At 37.5% G+C, this 22,168-nt stretch overlaps 2 protein-coding genes across 3 annotated transcripts; both read right to left on the bottom strand.

Moving 5' to 3' along the window:
• Positions 1-6,280: 6,280 nt before the first annotated feature.
• LOC133662424 (CD48 antigen-like) lies at positions 6,281-12,562 on the bottom strand. Of its 2 annotated transcripts, none has more exons than XM_062066410.1 (7): positions 12,431-12,562; positions 10,551-10,841; positions 10,104-10,352; positions 8,424-8,519; positions 7,935-7,982; positions 7,656-7,748; positions 6,281-7,571 (listed from the first exon to the last, which is right to left on the bottom strand). In XM_062066410.1, the coding sequence occupies exons 1-7, from the start codon at positions 12,477-12,479 to the stop codon at positions 7,240-7,242; spliced, it is 1,158 nt and encodes a 385-aa protein (XP_061922394.1). In that variant the 5' UTR covers positions 12,480-12,562; the 3' UTR covers positions 6,281-7,239. The 2 variants fall into 2 exon arrangements, with proteins under 2 accessions (XP_061922394.1, XP_061922402.1); XM_062066418.1 differs by having other exon boundaries at positions 6,281-7,451.
• Positions 12,563-16,590: 4,028 nt separating this feature from the next.
• On the bottom strand, positions 16,591-21,870 carry LOC133665417 (CD48 antigen-like). The gene is made up of 4 exons (XM_062070705.1): positions 21,734-21,870; positions 19,086-19,376; positions 18,643-18,876; positions 16,591-16,718 (listed from the first exon to the last, which is right to left on the bottom strand). Exons 1-4 carry the CDS (start codon positions 21,777-21,779, stop codon positions 16,591-16,593), a joined length of 699 nt encoding a protein of 232 aa, XP_061926689.1. The 5' UTR covers positions 21,780-21,870.
• Between the last annotated feature and the right edge of the window lie 298 nt (positions 21,871-22,168).

Below are 22,168 nucleotides of genomic sequence, written 5' to 3'. Positions count from 1 at the left end.
ATGTGTCATTAGGAAACAGGCAACAGAAGTACAGCAAATCAGAGTAGAAAGAAATATTACATACGCAGAGGCAGTTAAAGTAAGAAATCAAGAAAGTGCAGAACAAGATAGAAGTGAGAATAGTTCAGAACGAGATAGAAGTGGCAATAGTTCAAGTAATAAAAAAACAAGAGGCAACAAATACAGGACTTTCTATGGACAAGCTAGTTGTGTTCCTGGCATATGTCATAAACTGTACAGAACAGGCAAGAAATACAACTGAGAAGATCAAAATAATTGTCAAAGCAGCAGCAAAGTTCTTAAATGTAAAAGAACTATCTTGGGAACAGGTACAAGGTGAACTACAGAGAGTAGACGAGACAGAGTCATGTTACCACAATCCAACGCCATGTTGATTATTCAGTGGAATGCCAGAAGTTTAGTAGCAAACGGACAGGAACTAAAGGGATATATTAATAATATGAAAAATAAACCACATATAATATGTATTCAAGAAACCTGGCTGAAGCCAAAATTGAGCTTTATAATAAAAGGATATGTAACAATACGTAAAGATAGGAATGATGGGCAAGGAGGAGGATGTGCCATATTTATTAAAGAAGACATGCATTATACAATATTAAAAGAAAAACAAGAACTAGAAATAGTAGGGGTAAAAGTATGGAATAATAAAGAAAGATACAAAGTGCTAAACTTCTATAATCCGTGCAAGAAATTACAAATTCATCAACTAGAAAAAATAGTCGAGCACTGGAGTGGCAATATCATTTGGTGTGGTGACTTTAATGCACATAGCACAATGTGGGGTGAAAGGGATGACTGGAATGGGGAAACATTGGAAGCATTTTTGGAGGAAAAAGAACTGGTGTGTGTGAATGATGGGTCGGGAACCAGATTAGATGTAGTTACGGGTAAAGAAACAGCAATAGATTTAACACTGGTGTCACAAGGGTTAGCAGGAAAGGTAGAGTGGGAAGTAAATAAAGACAGCACTATAGGAAGTGATCACTACCCAATCTTCATTCACATAAACATAAACCAAAGGACAGAAAGCACTAAAAAAGAAGGAAGATGGAAGTATAATCTCGGTGATTGGGGACAATTTAGGGAAAGTACCGACATGACATTAAAGGAAGTGGATATAAATCAAGATATTGAACAACTAAATACAGATATTACAAAGTGCATAATAGAAGCAGCCAAAAAAAGCATACCAAGGAGTAGTATAGGGAAAAGAAGGAAGATTGTGCCGTGGTGGACACAAGCGTGCACAGACGCAATAAAAGAACGGAATAGAGCATTTAGAATATTGAGAAGAACACATAATTTCCAAGATATGATCCAATGTAAAAGGCACCAAGCTAAAGTAAGGTACGTTATTAAAAAGACAAAAAAACACTATTGGAGAACGTTTTGTGAATCATTAAATAGAACTACTCCTTTAGGCCAAGTGTGGGGAATGATCAAGAAAATGTCAGGGATCAGAAGTGAACATAAAAATCATGTGATGAAAGATGGGACACGGTGTGTGGTAGAAAATAAAGAAAAAGCAGAACTTTTAGCAAAGACATTTGTTAAAGTGCACAGTAATGATAATTTGAGAAATGTAGAAAAACAAAAGAGAGAAGAAACAATTAGTTTAAATATTGGGGAAATGGTGGAAGACAATGATAATAGTTTAACCAACACTATAGATATGAAATTTTCTTTGAATTAAATGGTTCGAATATTGAAAAAGGTTAAAAATACAACACCAGGAAAAGACCAGGTGAGTTATCAGATGATCAAAAACTTAAGCAGCATTGGCAAAGAAGTGGTCTTGAAATTATATAATAGGATATACGAAGAAGGGAAATTACCAGCAGAGTGGAAAGAAGCTGTAATAATTCCGATATGCAAACCAGGGAAAGACCCGGAAGAGGCAGGTAATTATAGGCCGATAGCATTGACCTCAAATTTGGGTAAAGTAATGGAAAAAATGATTAATGAAAGACTAGTGTATTATTTAGAGTCAAAAGAAATAATAAAAAAACTACCAAAGTGGATTTCGCAAAGCAAGAAACACAAACGACCCAGCAGTGCAGCTGGAAGAGGAAATTAGAAAGGGACAAATAAATAAAGAAAGTATAATTGCAGTATTTTTTGATATAGAGAAAGCTTATGATATGTTGTGGAAACAGGGGTTGCTGATAAAACTAAATATAATTGGGATTAGAGGGAAAATGTATAGATGGATAAAAGACTTCTTAACAAGTAGAAAAATATTAGTAAAAATAGAGAATGAATACAGCAGAGTATATGAAGTGGAAAATGGGACCCCGCAAGGGAGTATAATAAGTCCAGTATTATTTTCAATAATGATAAATGAAGTTTTTAGTGAAGTGGAAGGATTAGTGGATGTGGCACTGTTTGCTGACGATGGAGTGATGTGGAAGAGAGGTAGAAATACTAATCATATAGAAAAGAAGATTCAAAAAGCGGTAAATAAAGTTCAAGAATGGGGAACGGCGTGGGGTTTAAGATTCTCTGTTGGAAAGACAAAAGTCATACATTTTACAAAGAGGAAAGTACAAAACAAGATCCAAATTAAACTCTATGGAGAAAATATAGAAGAGGTACAAGTATTTAAATATTTGGGTATATGGTTTGATAAAAATATTAACTGGTCAACCCACATCAGCAAAATAGTGGAGAAAAGTAAAAAGGTGTTAAATGTAATGAGGGCTTTGAGGGGTAAAGACTGGGGGGCTGATAGGCAGACATTGAAAGCAATATATATCAGTTTAATACGATCTGTTATTGATTATGGATGCATTATTTATCAATCTGCTGCAAAAACATTACTTGGGAAAATAGACAGGATCCAATCACAGGCTTTAAGATTATGTTGTGGAGCTACTAAATCAACCCCAGTTGCAGCATTACAAGTAGAGATGAATGAAAAACCTTTAGATATGAGGAGAGATCAACTGTCAGTAGTTTATTGGGCAAACTTAAAAGGGTCCAAGCAAGGACATCCAACCCATCAAGTACTATTAAACTGCCAAGAAAAAGAGAAGAAAAAAATGAATAGTTTTGGGTGGATAATAGGAGACAGATGTAATAAAGTTCAAATTGATAATATTAAAGTTAGCCCTACAGTACCAATCCCCGCAATACCACCGTGGATGTATGAAAACCCAAAGGTAAACATGCAATTACTAAAGAATAGAAATTTGAATAGTTACCAGATAGAACAATGGATTGAGGAAACGTTTTTAGACAACATCATGGTGTACACAGATGCATCAAAACTATAAATAATAAGGTAGGAGCAGCAGCTGTTATTCCACAAGGAAAAATAGTATTAAATAAAATAATTAGTGGTAAATTATCTGTTTTTACGGGAGAATTGGTAGCAATTTATGTGGCAATTAATTGGATAGAAGAAAATAAAGCAAGAAAAGCAGTCGTGTGCTCGGACTCCAGCAGTGCATTGACTAGCATAAAAAACATTGCATCAGAAACAAGACAAGATTTAGTTTATGAAATAGTTCAGGCAGTCTACAGAATAAATAAAGCGGGAGGTGTGGTAACATTTCTTTGGGTTCCTGCTCATGTAGGAGTTGAGGGGAACGAATTAGCTGATAAGTACGCAAAACAAGCAAGCACTAAAACAGAAGTAAACATGGAGATTAAGCACAGTAAAGAAGAAGTGAAGAGCATCATTAAGATAGAACACAATAAAAAGTGGCAGGATAATTGGAATAAGGAAACAAAAGGTAGAGAGTATTACAAAGTCCAGAGGAGAGTAGATGTAATGAGAGGAGGAATACAAATAGGAAGGAAGAAGACATTATTACTAGAATGAGATTAGGACATACATATCTAAATAGTTCATTGAAATTGATGGGGAAACATGCTACAGGACTGTGTGATTCTTGCCAACAGATAGAAAATGTAAGACATGTTTTAATACATTGTAGAAAATATAATAGAGAAAGGGAAATACTGGGAAATAAGTTAGCGAAAGAGAATATTAGGTTAGCAGTGGAAGATATATTAGGATTGCACTCAGAACACACAGGTTATAAAGCAATACACACATTTTTTAAAAACACTGGCTTAAATAAAAGAATTTAGAGTAGGAATCCACCTCGATCCACACTCCATTACAGTAGGTGGCGGTAATGCTCACCACAAGGTTGCTTGCCAACCGCCATAAAATCACAAGAAGAAGAAGAAGAAGAAATATGCTCCCTTTAAAATTTGCTAACCAACGCTCCTGAGCATGCGCACGCATGCGCATCAACGCTGAAGGTTTTCTCGAACAAAATAACCGCAACCATTAAGGTTAAAAATGTTTTTTTTAGTGTGGTTAGTTTCAGCATTATTTAACATACCAGGAAACAAACCGAAACAAAAACGTTATAAACCTTAATTAAACCTATTGTGACAAGCTCATGTATGAATAATAAAAACTATTAATAAAAAAAAAGTCATCAAAATCCGTCTATTATGTTGCTAACCATCACATTATGCAACTAGTTGCATTTTTTTTTAATGAAGCCGGACATTGTTTCACAACTGCGGGACCAATAGTCAAGAAGTCAATGAATGGAACGATAAATTAAAATAAACGTAATAACTTTGCCGTCGTCGATAAATTGCTACGTCTGTGTTTCTTTTTTCGGCTCTGGCTTTCGAACTTGCCACAAGAGGTCTCACTCAGTGCATCGCTCTCAGCAAGTTTATTCAACGGTGGAATTACATAAGCAGAGTGATCCTCTTGTCCGTCATCCACAATCTTTGTTTCGGTACGAGCAGGCGGGACCTACTTGCAATTGTCTCCCACACGTTCTCCTGCGTGTGATATAATGTTGTTGGCGACACTCACTTTAATGTTGGGGCTGGAACTAATTATTTTATAACAAATGTCACTTTTGTAATGTATACGTTGCTTTAAATACCGTAAGAGGAGAGTTCGCCAAGGTGGGCTGGGTGAACCCGGAAATGATGTCATAAAAAGGTGACTATCACAGCTCTTTTTTCTCTATAACTTTATTTCAACGAAACGATACACTCAGTTCAAACAATCAGAACGTAAAAGAGAACATGTCAAAATATGTATAAAAAATATGTAGATAGAAACTATTTTTCTTAATAATTTCCAAACAGTAATCAAGACTTAGACTTAGACTTCCTTTTTATTGTCATTCAAATTTGAACTTTACAGCACAGATAAGAACGAAATTTCGTTACATAAGCTCATGATAGTGCAGGATAAAAAAGAAATAGGGTGCATATATAAATAAATAAATATATATAAATAATATATAAATATATATATATAAAATAATTATATATATATATATAAATATATATAACTTATATATATTTATATATAATCTATCTGAAATATAATCTATTTACTTATATAATTTATATAAGTAAATAGATTACTGTACAGATAAATATATTGCACTTTTTCACATGCGTCCACTTTTAGGGATGTATGTTATATTGTCTTTTTTATTCCAGCGAGTTAATCCATTTTGGGGGGAGTTGAGGGGATAATTTAATTATGATGCGTTCAAGAGTCTTACGGCTTGAGGGAAGAAGCTGTTACAGAACCTGGAGGTTCTGCTTCGGAGGCTGCGGAACCTCTTTCTAGAGTCCAGCAGTGAAACAGTCCTTGGTATGGGTGGGAGGAGTCTTTGCAGATTTTCTGAGCCCTGGTCAGGCAGCGGCTTTTTGCGATCTCCTGGATAGGAGGAAGAGGAGTCCTGATGATCTTTTCCGCTGTCCTCACCACTCTCTGCAGAGACTTCCAGTCTGAGGCACTGCAGGCTCCAGTCCAGACAGAGATGCAGTTGGTCAGTAGGCTCTCTATAGTGCCTCTGTAGAATGTGGTGAGAATGGGGGGAGGGAGTTGTGCTCTTTTCATCCGACGCAAAAAGTGCATGCGCTGCTGAGCTCTTTTTACAAGAGCGCCGGTGTGTAGGGACCAGGTCATATTGTCAGTTATCTGCACCCCCATGAACTTGGTGCTGCTTACCATCTCCACTGCTGTGCCGTTGATGTAGAGTGGAGTGTGGCTGGACTGGTGCCTCCTGAAGTCAACGATGATCTGCTTGGTCTTGTCGACGTTCAGGACCAGGTTGTTGGTTCTGCACCAGTCAACCAGATGGTTCACCTCCTCCCTGTAGTCCATGTCGTTGTTGTCACGGATGAGGCCCACTACTGTGGTGTCGTCCGCATACTTCACAATGTGGTTAGTAGTGGACCTGGCGCAGCAGTCATGGGTCATACTATTCTTACAGTTATTTTTTCCCAAAAATATCCTTCAGGATTTATTAGTGTCAGACATCAGTTTATTTGATTACATCACAAATGTACATGATGTGTCATGTTTATGATTATGATGATACTGTACATCATATTTCTAATAGAAACTTAATAAACAAACACGGAAATCTACAGCATGACACATGTAATGACATTCAATTTAAATATATATGACAGAGCTCAGGAAATAGTCCTGGCTCTGAAATGACAAATATAATCTGAGATGTTATATTTATATTACATTTAGTGGATATCTAATGTAAATAGTAAAAGTATACAACACCAATAAGCTTTATTAATGGATTAGATTTATATACAGTAGCGTGTTTACACTTTATTTACTCGGATAAGTGGGAAAGTTCCTGAAAAAGTTCCTTGTAGAAAATGGCCTATTCTTCTGAGGAGAGATGTTAGAATATTGTAAGTTGATGCACGGTGGAACAGGGGTTAGTGCATGTGCCTCACAATACGAAGGTCCCGAGTTCAATCCCAGGCTCTGGATCTTTCTGCGTGGAGTTTGCATGTTCTCCCCGTGACTGTGTGGGTTCCCTCCGGGTACTCCGGCTTCCTCCCACCTCCAAAGACATGCACCTGGGGATAGGTTGATTGGCAACACTAAATTGTCCCTAGTGCGTGAATGTGAGTGTGAATGTTGTCTATCTGTGTTGGCCCTGCGATGAGGTGGCGACTTGTCCAGGGTGTACCCCGCCTTCCGCCTGATTGTAGCTGAGATAGGCTCCAGCACCCCCCGACACCCCGAAAGGGATTAGCGGTAGAAAATGAATGGATGGATGGAAGTTGATGACAGGTCATGTTGCTGACCTCCATTTTTGTTTCAAGATGGCCTTTTAACATACATGGCTTCCGTTACTCTTTTTTCAAATCTTTGATAAAAGGAGTGAAAAAAGGAATTTACTTTAAAGAACTTGTCATTATTCTCTCCCTGAAATTGTCCTCCTTTTTGAGATGTACAGTTCTGTCATTTGTAGAAATGGTTCCTGTCCAACTCTTGCTTCGTCTTCTAATTCCTCCCCAATCACTGAGTGTCGCTCCACTCAGGAAGTCATCTGTTTTCACATTTTCCTCCGAATTTCTCAGATGAACTTGCTGATCATTGCTGGTATCTGAAAGTTCAGTGATAGTGTTTATGTCTGTTGAAGAGGAATGAAGTGCATGAACAGGAGCAGTGAGTGGCATGGCTCCTTCTGAATGCATCTCCTCATCCTCAGTCAACACGTTCAAACCTAAAACCAAAAAAGGCAAAAATGCAAAACATTCTGAAACAGTAAGAACATTAATATCACAAAAAGTGTAACAACTTAGTTTACCTGAGTTCCCCTTTTTATTTATTTTATTCTGATTGAAGGGAAGAGTGAACACTTTGTCTAAGAAGCATGTGTTTTCATCACGCTCTCTGGACACTGAAACAACAACACAAAGATAATTACATTCCAATCACCTTAGTGAGGTAAGGAAACTAACATCCCAACAAGGTATTAATTACATTTAAATAAATAACCATAAATGCATAACTAATATGAAAACTTGCTGATTGTAATTAAGTGAATATGAAAACATTACATGTAGCTTTAAATTAAGGATCATACCTTTTACTGCACTTGGTCTTCTGTTCATAATATATGTATCAAAACATGCTGCAAGATCAAAGAGAAAATTAATAAATGAATATATAATGACATGAAAAAAACAGGAATAAAGCGTGATGTGGGTTTACAGTTTGTGCACATAAGAAGTATTAGTTTTAAACGTTTTTGAATATACATGATATTAATTTATCTTCAACAGTTTAATTCTCTCCATAGGATGAAAGAGTGCATCGTACAGTTAGAGATGCTACCTCAGGAGAAGCATTTAAGTCCCATCTTAAAACTCATTTGTATACTCTAGCCTTTGACAAAATACTCTAGCCGGCACATCTGCGGTCCTTTCCAAGGTTTTGCATTGTTCCCATTGGGTTGAGTTTTTTTGGGAATGTCGTCGTGGCTTGTGCAGCCCTCTGAGACATTTGTGATTTAGGGCTATATAAGTAAAACTTTGATTAATTGATTGTCATTTGTCATGTTGAGTTTCTGTACCTTTTAGATATTGATGTGTTATGTATAAAACACAACACACGACGATGACCAGAGTGAAGATACATATGAAAATCAGTTGACCATCTGATCTTTTACCTGCACAGAAAAACAAAAGTCAAACTCAAATCAACTTTTCAAAGTACAAAACCCAAAACCAGTGAAGTTGACACGTGTAAATGGTAAATAAAAACAGAATACAATGATTTGCAAATACTTTTCAACTTATATTCAATTGAATAGACTGCAAAAACAAGATATGAGAAACTTATTTTATTTTCGCAAATAATCATTAACTTAGAGTCTAATGGCAGCAACACATTGCAAAAAAGTTGGCACAGGGGCATTTTTACCACTGTGTTACATGGCCTTTCCTTTTAACAACACTCAGTAAATGTTTGGGAACTCAGGAGACCAATTTTTGAAGCTTTTCAGGTGGAATTATTTCCCATTCTTGCTTGATGTACAGCTTAAGTTGTTCAACAGTCCCGGGTGTCCGTTGTGGTATTTTAGGCTTCATAATGCGCCACACATTTTCAACTGGTGACACGTCATAAGCAGGGGCATCCCTGATAACGTTGCTTGGATGGCAACATATGTTGCTCCAAAACCCGTATGTACCTTTCAGCATTAATGGTGTCTTCACAGATGTGTAAGTTACCCATGCCTTGGGCACTAATACACCCCCATACCAACACAGATGCTGGCTTTTGAACTTTGTGCCTATAACAATCCGGATGGTTCTTTTCCTCTTTGTTCCGGAGGACACGGCATCCACAGTTTCCGAAAACAATTTGAAATGGGGATGCGTCAGTCCACAGAACACTTTTCCACTTTGCATCAGTCCATCTGAGATGAGCTCGGGCCCAGCGAAACCGGCGGCGTTTCTGGGTGTTGTTGATAAATGGCTTTTGCTTAGCATAGTAGAGTTTTAACTTGCACTTACAGATGTAGCGACAAACTGTAGTTACTGACAGTGGTTTTCTGAAGTGTTTCTGAGCCCATGTGGGGATATCCTTTACACGCTGATGCCGCTTTTTGATGCAGTACCGCCTGAGGGATCCAAGGTCACGGGCATTCAATGTTACCGGCAGTCTCCAAATTCTCTGAACCTTCTGATGATATTACAGGCCTTCGATGATGAAATCCCTGAATTCCTTGCAATAGCTGGTTGAGAAATGTTGTTCTTAAACTGTTCGACAATTTGCTCACGCATTTGTTCACAAAGTGGTGACCCTCGCCCCATCCTTGTTTGTGAATGACTGAGCATTTTATGGAAGCTGCTTTTATACCCAATCATGGCACCCACCTGTTCCCAATTAGCCTGTTCACCTGTGGGATGTTCCAAATAAGTGTTTGATGAGCATTCCTCAACTTTCTCAGTCTTTTTTGCCACTTGTGCCAGCTTTTTTGAAACATGTTGCAGGCATCAAATTCCTCGTGAGCTAATATTTGCAAAAAATTACAAAGTTTTCCAGTTCGAATGTTAAGTATCTTGTCTTTGCAGTCTATTCAATTGAATATAAGTTGAAAAGGATTTGCAAATCATTGAATTCTGTTTTTATTTACTATTTACACAACGTGCCAACTTCACTGGTTTTGGGGTTTGTACATTTATATCCAAAATAAAATTTAAATATGTACCACCACCATTTCATAGCGATCATTATTGATTATAATTACCCAGGAAGCAGTCCTTAGCGGTGAATGAAGCCGTTTCATTGGTCAGAGGGTTGCTGACATCACAACGATAAACTTGATCATCATCTTCATTCCTGACAGTTATTTTTAAATTTGGTCCAGTCTGCTCCTTTCCTGGTGAGCTCCACTTAAACTTTAATAAATGAGGATGTTTGGACTCTGTTGAGCACACAAGTGTCGCCTGCTTTGTGTCGCTCATCTCACAGGATATGTTGGGTTTGGATACTTTGTCTGTAAGAAAACAGAAGGATGGTCAACATGAGGTCAGATGTTTTTTTTGTTTTTGGGATGGAGATTCATGTAGTGTTGAGTCGTGTTCACATTTGAGCTCAATCAACACTATTGTTAATGAACCTACATTAGACAAGTTAATATTTATAGTGCTCAATATTTGTGTTAAAATGTTTATGAATGTAAATGTAAATTTACCTATAACTTCAATTGTACACTGGAAAGTATGCAGCTCGTTGTTTATGTCCATTCCAAGGTGATAGACTCCACTGTCTTCATATGTGGCGTTTTTGATGGTGAGTTCTGCAGAGACCCGGTCCAGAGTGATTCTGTTCTTGTAAGAAGAATTCACAAAGTCCTCCGTGCCAGTAAAAAATACCACATCATTTTCATTATGTAGCCAGATAGATTCAATAGGTCGTTCAGAGATGGATGGCATCAAGTGTATGTCGTGACCCTTCAGGAAATATTTCACATCCTGTGCGGAAACTGTGAAAGGGACATACACAGAAAGTCTACAGCTGTAGTGGTGCACCATTAAGACCCGTTTTACAAACAAAACCACACAACAGACTTTAATGTGTATAAACACAGCATTATCTACTTTGCACGATTGTAATGAGAGTACTTACCATACCAACAAATAACATGTTACCTGCACTTTTTCAAAAAGCAGTTTTTGTCACCTGCACTTTTTACCCGTCCAAAAATAATATAACGTTATTAAGTGGAGACAAGTCAAACACTTATGCCAGGCGGAAAAAAGCCCCTCAGGCTGAAACTCGGTTCTTTAGGTGCCCCCACATGCTCGTTGATTGGCTCTCTGGGCTGCCTTCTGCCATCATTTAAATATGTATCATTCAAAATGGAGAGAAAATAATCATCCATACCTTATATTACTATTTACAAAGTACATAAAAAAGTAAAATGTGTTTATTGATTATTTTACGGATTTACTTTCAGTTGTGTGCACTGTTTTTGACGGTTTGGTCATTACAGGGGACTTAAATGTGCAAGTGGATGTAGCCAATGACAGGCATTCTAAATAACTCAGTGTTGTCCTTGAAATGTTTGGTCTAACTTGCATGTAAACGAGCTCACCCACAGCAGTGTGCACACTCTTGATTTGATCATTGCCAAGAGTCTTCGGAATGTTTTGTCGTTGCTGCTTTATTGGATAGTTTTTGTGTTTTCTTTGACTTGTCGGTGGACCCAAACCAGCAGATAGGTCTGTGGTTGTTCGGGGAAGACTTAAAAATGAAAGCATACAGACACAGTTTGTGGAAATGATTAGGTTTGAAAACACGCCGTATTTTAATGTTGATGATCTCTTGAACTTTTATACATCAAGTGTTGTAAATGTTTTGGTTAGAATGGTTAAAAGTAGGCAAAAGGCACCACAGAGAAATGAAGACTTGGTCTGGGCACAGAAAAGGGAGTGCCGCTGAGCCGAACGGAAATGTCAAAGTCAAAGCTCCAAGTCCGTTATAAGATTTACAAAGAAAAGTCAAATGTTTTCAATCAGTCAATCAATCAAAGTTTATAGATACAGCCCTTAATCAAAAATGTCTCAAAGGGCTTCACAAACCATAACGACATCCTCAGATCTGATCCCAAATCAGTGTGTTGATGCAAAACTATTTTCTTCAGCTCAACTCGGACAAAACCAAAACTGGTCAAACATGTTTTACATACAGTATTTGCAATGTACCTTGACATGTTGGGGACAAACTCCCTTAAAATATGTACTGTATAATCCACCATAGAAAAATGGTTGGAATATATAATGAATAGCACAAACTTGATGACCTCAATGTAGTGAATGTAAACCTTTATTTTACACTTTACTATTATTTATTTTGTTGATAACATCATAGTTAACATTTCTGGAGCATCATTATTGTATCTTTATCATCAAGTGTTAGTTAGACTTTGCATGTTATAGTTTTTTTCTCTTTAATTTAGTTTGGTAGCAAAACACACAACAGGTGCAACACAACACAACATCTGATCTTCTTTCTACTTGTACAAAGTCTACATTTACAAAGAATTACAGGAAAAACAAAATCAGAACTTACCTGCAGTGAAAGTCCACATGAAATAGACCAGAACATGTTGGTAGTCCATTATAGACGATTCACTTTCACCGATTTTACCAAACTAGTTTGATGTCTTTTGATAGCTTTTCACTGAACACAGCAAATCAAATGGGTGTGATTTGTCAAAGTGAAAGCCTGATAACCTACAACACCTGAGTTTCTTATCTTGATTTTCAAAATAAGAGCATAGCCAGAGCATTCACGGTATGTTAACACTTGTAAATTGCTACCTGGATGTATTAATCTGAAATCTGAAAATCTGCATGATTGCTTTTTTATATGCATGGTGTGATGGTGCAAGTCAAGATTAAAGTTCACTGGCAATATATCTTTATAACTCAACTGAAAACCCTTTTTTATATGCATGGTGGGATGGTGCACGTCAAGATTAAAGTTAACTGGAAATATATATTTATAACTTTATAATTATATATTTATAATTCAATAATAGACATCTACAAGATGTCTTTTATTTATTTTTCATCAGGTTGGCAACTACAATCTCTACTAAAAATGTGAAAATGACATTCTTCTAAGAATATTAAACATGTAACATGACATTTCTATAAAATAATATTTTTTTTAAATTATTTAACGCTTACAGTAAATCTCATCAACTTCAAGTTGATATAAAGTAATAAAAATAAAAATAAATGTTTTATGGGCTTTTCTGTCAAAAACAACTTAGTTTTTTTTAATAGTAAAACTGAAATATGCAGTATTTAGTCATTAGAGCCCTAAAAGATCAATATTGCAGGACACCATTGATTTTAATTATTTCATATTTTTGAGTAATCACAGTGAAAAGATAAATCAAAAATCACTAAATATATTTGGGATCCAAAAGGTGCCCCACTCATAAAGTGATACATTTTTATTAGGTTTTTCTTTTACTTTCAACACTTAAGTTACGAGATCAACTTCAGATATATCTGTCGATTTTATGCTGGAACTATTATTTTGTTTGTTTTATGCGCTTTTGTCAAAGAAAACTTTGATGTTTTTATATTGCTACTACACAATATATGCAATGTTTACCACATAAAACATTTTGTAGTGAAATATTTGAAGTAATTGGAGCCCTGAAAATAATTCATTATAACATGGATTTTTTTGTCATCATTTTTTTTTTTGAGCAACGGCAAAAAAAGAAAAATAAAGAAAGACAAAAGAAAAAAAGCAGCCTGCATGGCAGCTTTTGTGTCAACATTGCAACTTTTTCTTGTTAGATTTCACCTCATTCCAATTTTTTTAATGTTCTTTTTTATTTTTACAATAGTATTTCCAGAATGTGTGGCGGGCCGGTAAACAATTAGCTGCGGGCCGCAAATGGCCCCCGGGCCGCACTTTGGACACCCCTGACCTAGCGGTTCTGTAACAGAAAGACAGAAAACAGTCCTTGGTGGGGGTGGGAGGAGTCTCTGCAGATTTTCTGAGCCCTGTGTCATGTTTATGATTATGATGATACTGTACATCATATTTCTAATAGAAACTTAATAAACAAACACGGAAATCTACAGCATGACACATGTAATGACATTCAATTTAAATATATATGACAGAGCTCAGGAAATAGTCCTGGCTCTGAAATTACAAACATAATCTGAGATGATATATTTATATTACATTTAGTGGATATTTAATGTAAATAGTAAAAGTATACAACATCAGTTAAATAAGCTTTATTAATGGATTAGATTTATACACAGTAGCGTGTTTCTTGACACTCAAAGTGCTTCACAGAGAAGTGAGACTCCATCATTCATTCATTCATTTACTACACTTTGTTTACTCGGGTAAGTGGGAAAGTTCCTGAAAAAGTTCCTTGTGGAAAATGGCCTATTCTTCCGGGGAGAGATGTTAGAATATTGTAAGTTGATGCACAGGGGTTAGAATAGAATAGAATCGAATGGACTTTATTGTCATTATATTTGCATATAACAAGATTAAGGACTCCAACTTAAGGTGTGGTAGTGGAAACAAATATGGAATAAAAATAAATCACATAAGGAGTAATAAAGATAAAAAATAAGAATTGAAATGAACAGACTACTATCCAATAAAAACAATAAGCAATCCTGTACAATATACAAAACAATATACAAAATACTGTACAATAAATATACAGCGCAAAACAAGAGTACCGGAGTAATAATTAATGACAATCAGTGTCGGACGTATTGCACTCGAAGGGTAATATTGCACAGTAGGGTATTAGGGTAGGATACTGTATAGGGTGAATAATTTATTGTAAGTTTGAGATCAAGATGGTGACAGTTCTCGGAAAGAAGCTGTCTCTGAGCCTGTTTGTTCTGGCTCTGATGCACCTGTAGAGCCTGCCCGATGGTAGCAGGTCGAACAGGTGGAAGCCAGGATGTGTGCTGTCCCTGGTAATGTTTTTTGCTCTGTTTGTTATGTTTACTAAAGGGGAGGTGACGGCTCAGACACCAGAGGGCAGTATTGTTCAATAATTGATTATATGTATAATCAATGTATATATAATAATAACAAACAATACTACTAAAACTATAGAACACACTCGCGTGTGTGACCAAAATGCAAGAGTGTGTGGTGTAAGACTATGTGTATAGTTAGCTGAAGTGTGTGTTACCAAGTGTTGACGAGAGCGAACGAGGCAGTCCATGGGGCAGGCAGGTGATCCGCGGCGAGAGAGAGGCGTCAGAGTCCAGGGGCGAGCGAGGAGTCGAGAAACGAGGGAGGCAGTCGAGATCCAGGGCAACGGAAGGAAAACAGGTTCACCATATGAGAACTAAGTTCCCGCGAGGAACCTTGGGTCCACTGGTCCTTATGCAGCTCGCCCTCATCAATTCCAGGTGTGTAGATTGCAAATCGTCTGCAGGCTTGTAGCTGCATGGGCGTGCTGCTCTCAGCGCGAGCAGGGGCGTGTCCGAGCGCTCTGTCAGCGGAGAGAGACCGCATGTGGGCGTGGCCCGCGGTGCGCTCGTCGGGACGCACAGATGAGGGCGCATTCGTGACACTGTTGAGGCAACGGGAGTTGTACAGTTCTGTCATATGTAGAAATGGTTCCTGGCCAACTGTTGCTTCGTCTTCTAATTCCTCCCCAATCACTGAGTGTCGCTCCACTCAGGAAGTCATCTGTTTTCACATTTTCCTCCGAATTTTTCAGATGAACTTGCTGATCATTGCTGGTATCTGGAAGTTCAGTGATAATGTTTATGTCTGTTGAAGAGGAATGAAGTGCATGAACAGGAGCAGTGAGTGGCATGGCTCCTTCTGAATGCATCTCCTCATCCTCAGTCAACACGTTAAATCCTAAAGCCAAAAAAGGTAAAAATGCAAAACATTCTGAAACAGTAAGAAAATTAATATCACAAAAAGTGTAACAACTTAGTTTACCTGAGTTCCCCTTTTTATTTATGTTATTCTGATTGGGTTGAAGAGTGAGTACTTGGTCTAAGAAGCATGTGTTTTCATCACGCTCTCTGGACACTGAAACAACAACACAAAGATAATTACATTCCAATCACCTTAGTGAGGTAAGGAAACTAACATCCCAACAAGGTATTAATTACATTTAAATAAATAACCATAAATGCATAACTAATATGATAACTTGCTGATTGTAATTAAGTGAATATGAAAACATTACATGTAGCTTTAAATTAAGGATCATACCTCTTACTGCACTTGGTCTTCTGTTCATAATATATGTATCACAACGTGCTGCAAGATCAAAGAGAAAAGTTAATAAATGAATATATAATGACTTGAAAAAAACAGGAACAAAGCGTGATGTGGGTTTACAATTTGTGCACATTAAAAGTATTAGTTTTAAATATTTTTGAATGTACATGATATTAATTTATCATCAACAGTTTAATTCTCTCCATAGGATGAAAGAGTGCATCGTACAGTTAGAGATGCTACCTCAGGAGAAGCATTTAAGTCCCACCTTAAAACTCATTTGTATACTCTAGCCTTTGACAAAATACTCTAGCCGGCACATCTGTGGTCCTTTCCAAGGTTTTGCATTGTTCCCATTGAGTTGAGTTTTTCCCTGATGTGGGATTATAGCCGAGAATGTCGTTGTGGCTTGTGCAGCCCTTTGAGACATTTGTGATTTTGGGCTGTATAAGTAAACTTTGATTAATTGATTGTCATTTGTCATGTTGAGTTTCTGTACCTTTTAGATATTGATGGTTTATGTATAAAACACAACACACGACGATGACCAGAATGAAGATACAGACTAATATGATAATCAGTAGAGCATCTGATCTTTTACCTGCACAGAAAAACAAAAGTCAAACTCAAATCAACTTTTCAAAGTACAAAACCCAAAACCAGTGAAGTTGGCACGTTGTGTAAATGGTAAATAAAAACAGAATACAATGATTTGCAAATTTTTTTCAACTTATATTCAATTGAATAGACTGCAAAAACAAGATATGAGAAACTTATTTTATTTTTGCAAATAATCATTAACTTAGAACTTAATGGCAGCAACACATTGCAAACAAGTTGGCACTGAGACATTTTTACCACTGTGTTACATGGCCTTTCCTTTTAACAACACCCAGTAAACGTTTGGGAACTGAGGAGACCAATTTTTGAAGCTTTTCAGGTGGAATTATTTCCCATTCTTGCTTGATGTACAGCTTAAGTTGTTTAACAGTCCCGGTTCTCCGTTGTGCTATTTTAGGCCTCATAATGTGCCACACATTTTCAACGGGAAACAGGTCTGGACTACAAGCAGGCCAGTCTAGTACCCGCACTCTTTTACTATGAAGCCATGCTGTTGTAACACGTGGCTTGGCATTGTCTTGCTGAAATAAGCAGGGGCGTCCATGATAACGTTGCATGGATGGCAACATATTTTGCTCCAAAACCTGTATGTACCTTTCAGCATTAATGGCGCCTTCACAGATGTGTAAGTTACCCATGTCTTGGGCACTAATACACCCCCATGCCATCACACATGCTGGCTTTTCAACTTTGCGCCTATAACTATCCTGATGGTTCTTTTCCTCTTTTTTCCGGAGGACACGGCGTCCACTCTTTCCAAAAACAATTTGAAACAATTGCATCAGTCCATCTTAGATGAGCTCGGGCCCAGCGAAACCGGCGGCGTTTCTGGGTGTTGTTGATAAATGGCTTTTGCTTAGCATAGGAGAGTTTTAACTTGCACTTACAGATGTAGCGACCAACTGTAGTTACTGACAGTGGTTTTCTGAAGTGTTCTTGAGCCCATGTGGGGATATCCTTTACACACTGATGTCGCTTGTTGATGCAGTACCGCCTGAGGGATCGAAGGTCACAGGCATTCAATGTTACCTGCAGTGATTTCTCCAGATTCTCTGAACCTTTTGATGATATTAAAGTTAAAGTAAAAGTACCAATGATTGTCACACACACACTAGGTGTGGCGAAATTATTCTCTGCATTTGACCCATCACCCTTGATCACCCCCTGGGAGGTGAGGGGAGCAGTGAGCAGCAGCGGTGGCCGCGCCCAGGAATCATTTTTGGTGATTTCACCCCCACTTCCAACCCTTGATGCTGAGTGCCAAGCAGGGAGGTAACGGGTCCCATTTTTATAGTCTTTTTTATGACTCGGCCGGGGTTTGAACTCACAACCTACCGATTTCAGGGCGGACACTCTAACCACTAGGCCACTGAGTAGATGACGAAATCCCTAAATTCCTCACATTTGTTGACAAAGTGGTGACCCTCGCTCCATCCTTGTTTGTGAATGACTGAGCATTTCATGGAAGCTGCTTTTATACCCAATCATGGCACCCACCTGTTCCCAATTTGCCTGTTCAACTGTGGGATGTTCCAAATAAGTGTTTGATGAGCATTCCTCAACTTTTCAGTCTTTTTTCCCCTTTGTGCCAGCTTTTTTGAAGCATGTTGCACGCATCAAATTCCTCAAAAAAATAACAATGTTTTCCAGTTGGAACATTAAGTATCTTATCTTTGCAGTCTGTTAAATTGAATATAAGTTGAAAAGGATTTGCAAATCATTGTATTCTGTTTTTATTCACGACTTACACAACGTGGCAACTTCACCGGTTTTGGGGTTTGTACATTATATCCAAAATACAATTTAAATATGTACAACCACCATATGTAATAATGACAATTATTACAATATTACAATAATATTACAATAATGACACCATAGCTGTCATTATTGATTATAATTACCCAGGAAGCAGTCCTTAGCGGTGAATGAAGCCGTTTCATTGGTCAGAGGGTTGCTGACATCACAACGATAAACGTGATCATCAGTTATTGTTAAATTTGGTCCAGTCTGCTCCTTTCCTGGTGAGCTCCACTTAAACTTTAATAAATGAGGATGTTTGGACTCTGTTGAGCACACAAGTGTCGCCTGCTTTGTGTCGCTCATCTCACAGGATATGTTGGGTTTGGATACTTTGTCTGTAAGAAAACAGAAGGATGGTCAACATGATGTCAGATGGTTTTTTTGTTTTTGGGGTGGAGATTCATGTAGTGTTGAGTCGTGTTCACATTTGAGCTCAAATGTAACACAATCAACACTATTGTTAATGAACCTAGATTAGACAAGTTAATATTTATAGTGCTCAATATTTGTGTTAAAATGTTTATGAATGGAAATGTAAACTTACCTATAACTTCAATTGTACAATGGAAAGTATCAGGCTTGTTGTTTATGTTCATTTCTAGGAGATAGACTCCACTGTCTTCATATGTGGCGTTTTTGATGGTGAGTTCTGCAGAGACCCGGTCCAGCGTGGTTCTGTTCTTGTATGAAGAAGGCACATCCTCCTCCGTGCCAGTAAAGAATACCACATCATTTTTATTATGTTGCCAGATAAATCTAATAGGTTGTTCAGAGATGGATGGCATCAAGTGTATGTCCTGACCCTTCAGCAAATATTTCACATCCTGTGCAGAAACTGTGAAAGGGACATAAACAGATGGATAGAAAGTCTTCAGTTGTAGTGGTGCACCATTAAGACCCTTTTTTTTTATAAACAAAACACAAGAGACTTTAACATTGTATGATTGCATGATTGTAATGAGAGTAATTACCATACTAACAAATAACATGTTACTTGCACCTTTTCAAAAAATTTTGGCTAGCAGTTTTTGTTCCTGTTTACACTGCACACCAAATCAGATTTTTTCCCCCTCAAGTGACACAGATCTGATTTGATTTTACCAGTCTAAATGCTCCGAAGTGCTTTAAATCTGATGTTTTGGCATCAGATTCAGACCACATCAGGTATCTGATCTAAGTCTAAACACAGTGTGAATGGAATCTGATTTTTTCGTCAACTTTGGGCGAGCTACATTAATTTGTGTGCGCCGGAAAGACGCAGTCGCCAGCGGAAATGGATATTTCATCAGATCATACGGTTTCAGTTTACATTTAAGGTGACCGAATTTTCGGTGCATCACTTGTCAATAGTGCGCAAATAATAGGCTAAATGTAATACAAGAATATTTATTTTGATTCCGAAAAAATAGCAATTGTTGAAGGACCGGAATTGACGCTGTGGCACATTTGCTTACATGTGAGTTGAAAAAGAAAATTCCCGTAGTTCCACGCTTATGTCCCTGTCTCCTCTACTTAACAACCATAAAAACATTACAACCCTCCCAAATATATTACACTATATACATCCATTCATACAAAACCCAAAACCAATGAAGTTGGCACGTTGTGTAAATGGTAAATAAAAACAGAATACAATGATTTGCAAATACTTTTCAACTTATATTCAATTGAATAGACTGCAAAGACAAGACATTTAATGTTCCAACTGAGAAACGTAATTTTTTTTTGCAAATAATCATTAACTTAGAATTTAATGGCAGCAACACATTGCAAAAAAGTTGGCACAGGTGCATTTTTACCACTGTGTTACATGGCCTTTCCTTTTAACAACACTCAGTAAACGTTTGGGAACTGAGGAGACCCATTTTTGAAGCTTTTCAGGTGGAATTATTTACCATTCTTGCTTGATGTACAGCTTAAGTTGTTCAACAGTCCGGGGTCTCCATTGTGGTATTTTAGGCTTCATAATGCGCCACACATTTTTAATGGGAGACAGGTCTGGACTACAGGCAGGCCAGTCTAGTACCTGCACTCTTTTACTATGAAGCCACGCTGTTGCTTGATTGATTGATTGAATTGATTGAAACTTTTATTAGTAGATTGCACAGTACAGTATATATTATGTACCAGTGACCACTAAATGGCAACACCCGAATAAGTTTTTCGACTTGTTTAAGTCGGCGTCCACGTTAATCAATTCATGGTATTGTAACACGTGGCTTGGCATTGTGTTGCTGAAATAAGCAGGGGCGTCCATAATAACGTTGCTTGGATGGCAACATATGTTGCTCCAAAACCTGTATGTACCTTTTATTATATGGTTTTAATCTGAATTACGATTACTGTTATGATTATTCTGGCTTTATTTTTGCTTCTTTGTAATCTTCTGTAAAGCACTGTGTAAAGAATTGTGTCGTGTATGAATTCCATCCATCCATCCATTTTCTACCGCTGGTCCCTTTTGGGGTCACGGGGGGGGCTGGAGCCTATCTCAGCTGCATTCGGGCAGAAGGCGGGGTACACCCAGGACAAGTCGCCACCTCATTGCAGGGCCTTCGTGCACGAATTGTGCTCTATAAATAAACTTGCCTTGCCCATTTATGAGAGACATTCCACTCTTCCACTACCACCACATTCCCCTACTTGGACTAACTGCCCAAAATGTGTTGCCAGAGACATTTCGGGAATTTTGAGTCTTTCTGCGCTGCAGATGAGTTCAGTGTGTACAGTTTTTAAAATCATATTATTAATGATAAACGATTAATCTGCATTAAGGTGCACATTTTGACAGCCCTTGCTAAACAAAACATTGGTACAGTCAACCGGTACAACACGTTTTACATGTTGGAGATATACTTCCTGCTTGTCCTACCATAATGAAACATTTTTATTTTTAACAAACTAAATCTGAATCAAAACATTTTAAACAATTTACAGTGTATTTTTTTCCTGTAATTCCATAAAATTGGTATAGAACCACTACTGCCTGGTGGGATATGAACTATTTTTCTTTTAAAGAAACTTGTATGAACAAGGTAAATGAATAAATGCATCATTGACAACAACACCTTACAGAAATACCAATATTAATAAACTGTACAACCTACAAAACATAACATGGAATTCTATCGAAAATATATTCTTACCACCACAAAAACAAGAGTATTTATAAAACATGATGACATTACTTACCTAAAATGAGGGAAGTCATGAAATAAACTAAGACATGTTGAGTCATTCTTGATGATCAGCTTTCACAAATCTATTTGATTACAATTTGATGTTTTTTTAATGAACTGCTACCGGACTGATATTTACAGGTGTCTATAAGGCTGTGATTTGTCAAAAGTGAAACCAGTTAGTGAGACACATCAGCAGTAGACTTTCACAATAAGAGCTGAACAACAAGGTATAATAACACAGTTTAAATTGGCACTGGGAAGCCATGGAAAATTACTTCCGGACGGCTTCAAAGCGATTCTGTACCACCATCCGCTGCCTCAGGAAGGGGAAGCACTGTCAACACCGTGTATGGTGAGGATGGTGTGCTGCTGACCTCAACTGCGGATGGTACAATCCCACCTACACATCTTCCTATGAGGAAGCAGTTCCTGGGGAATCTGTGGT

Source organism: Entelurus aequoreus, linkage group LG02 (genome assembly GCF_033978785.1).
Source record: "Entelurus aequoreus isolate RoL-2023_Sb linkage group LG02, RoL_Eaeq_v1.1, whole genome shotgun sequence".
Taxonomy (NCBI): Eukaryota; Metazoa; Chordata; class Actinopteri; order Syngnathiformes; family Syngnathidae; genus Entelurus; species Entelurus aequoreus.
The sequence above is the reverse complement of the archived record's forward strand: the minus strand, read 5'-3'. Positions and strand labels throughout refer to the sequence as shown.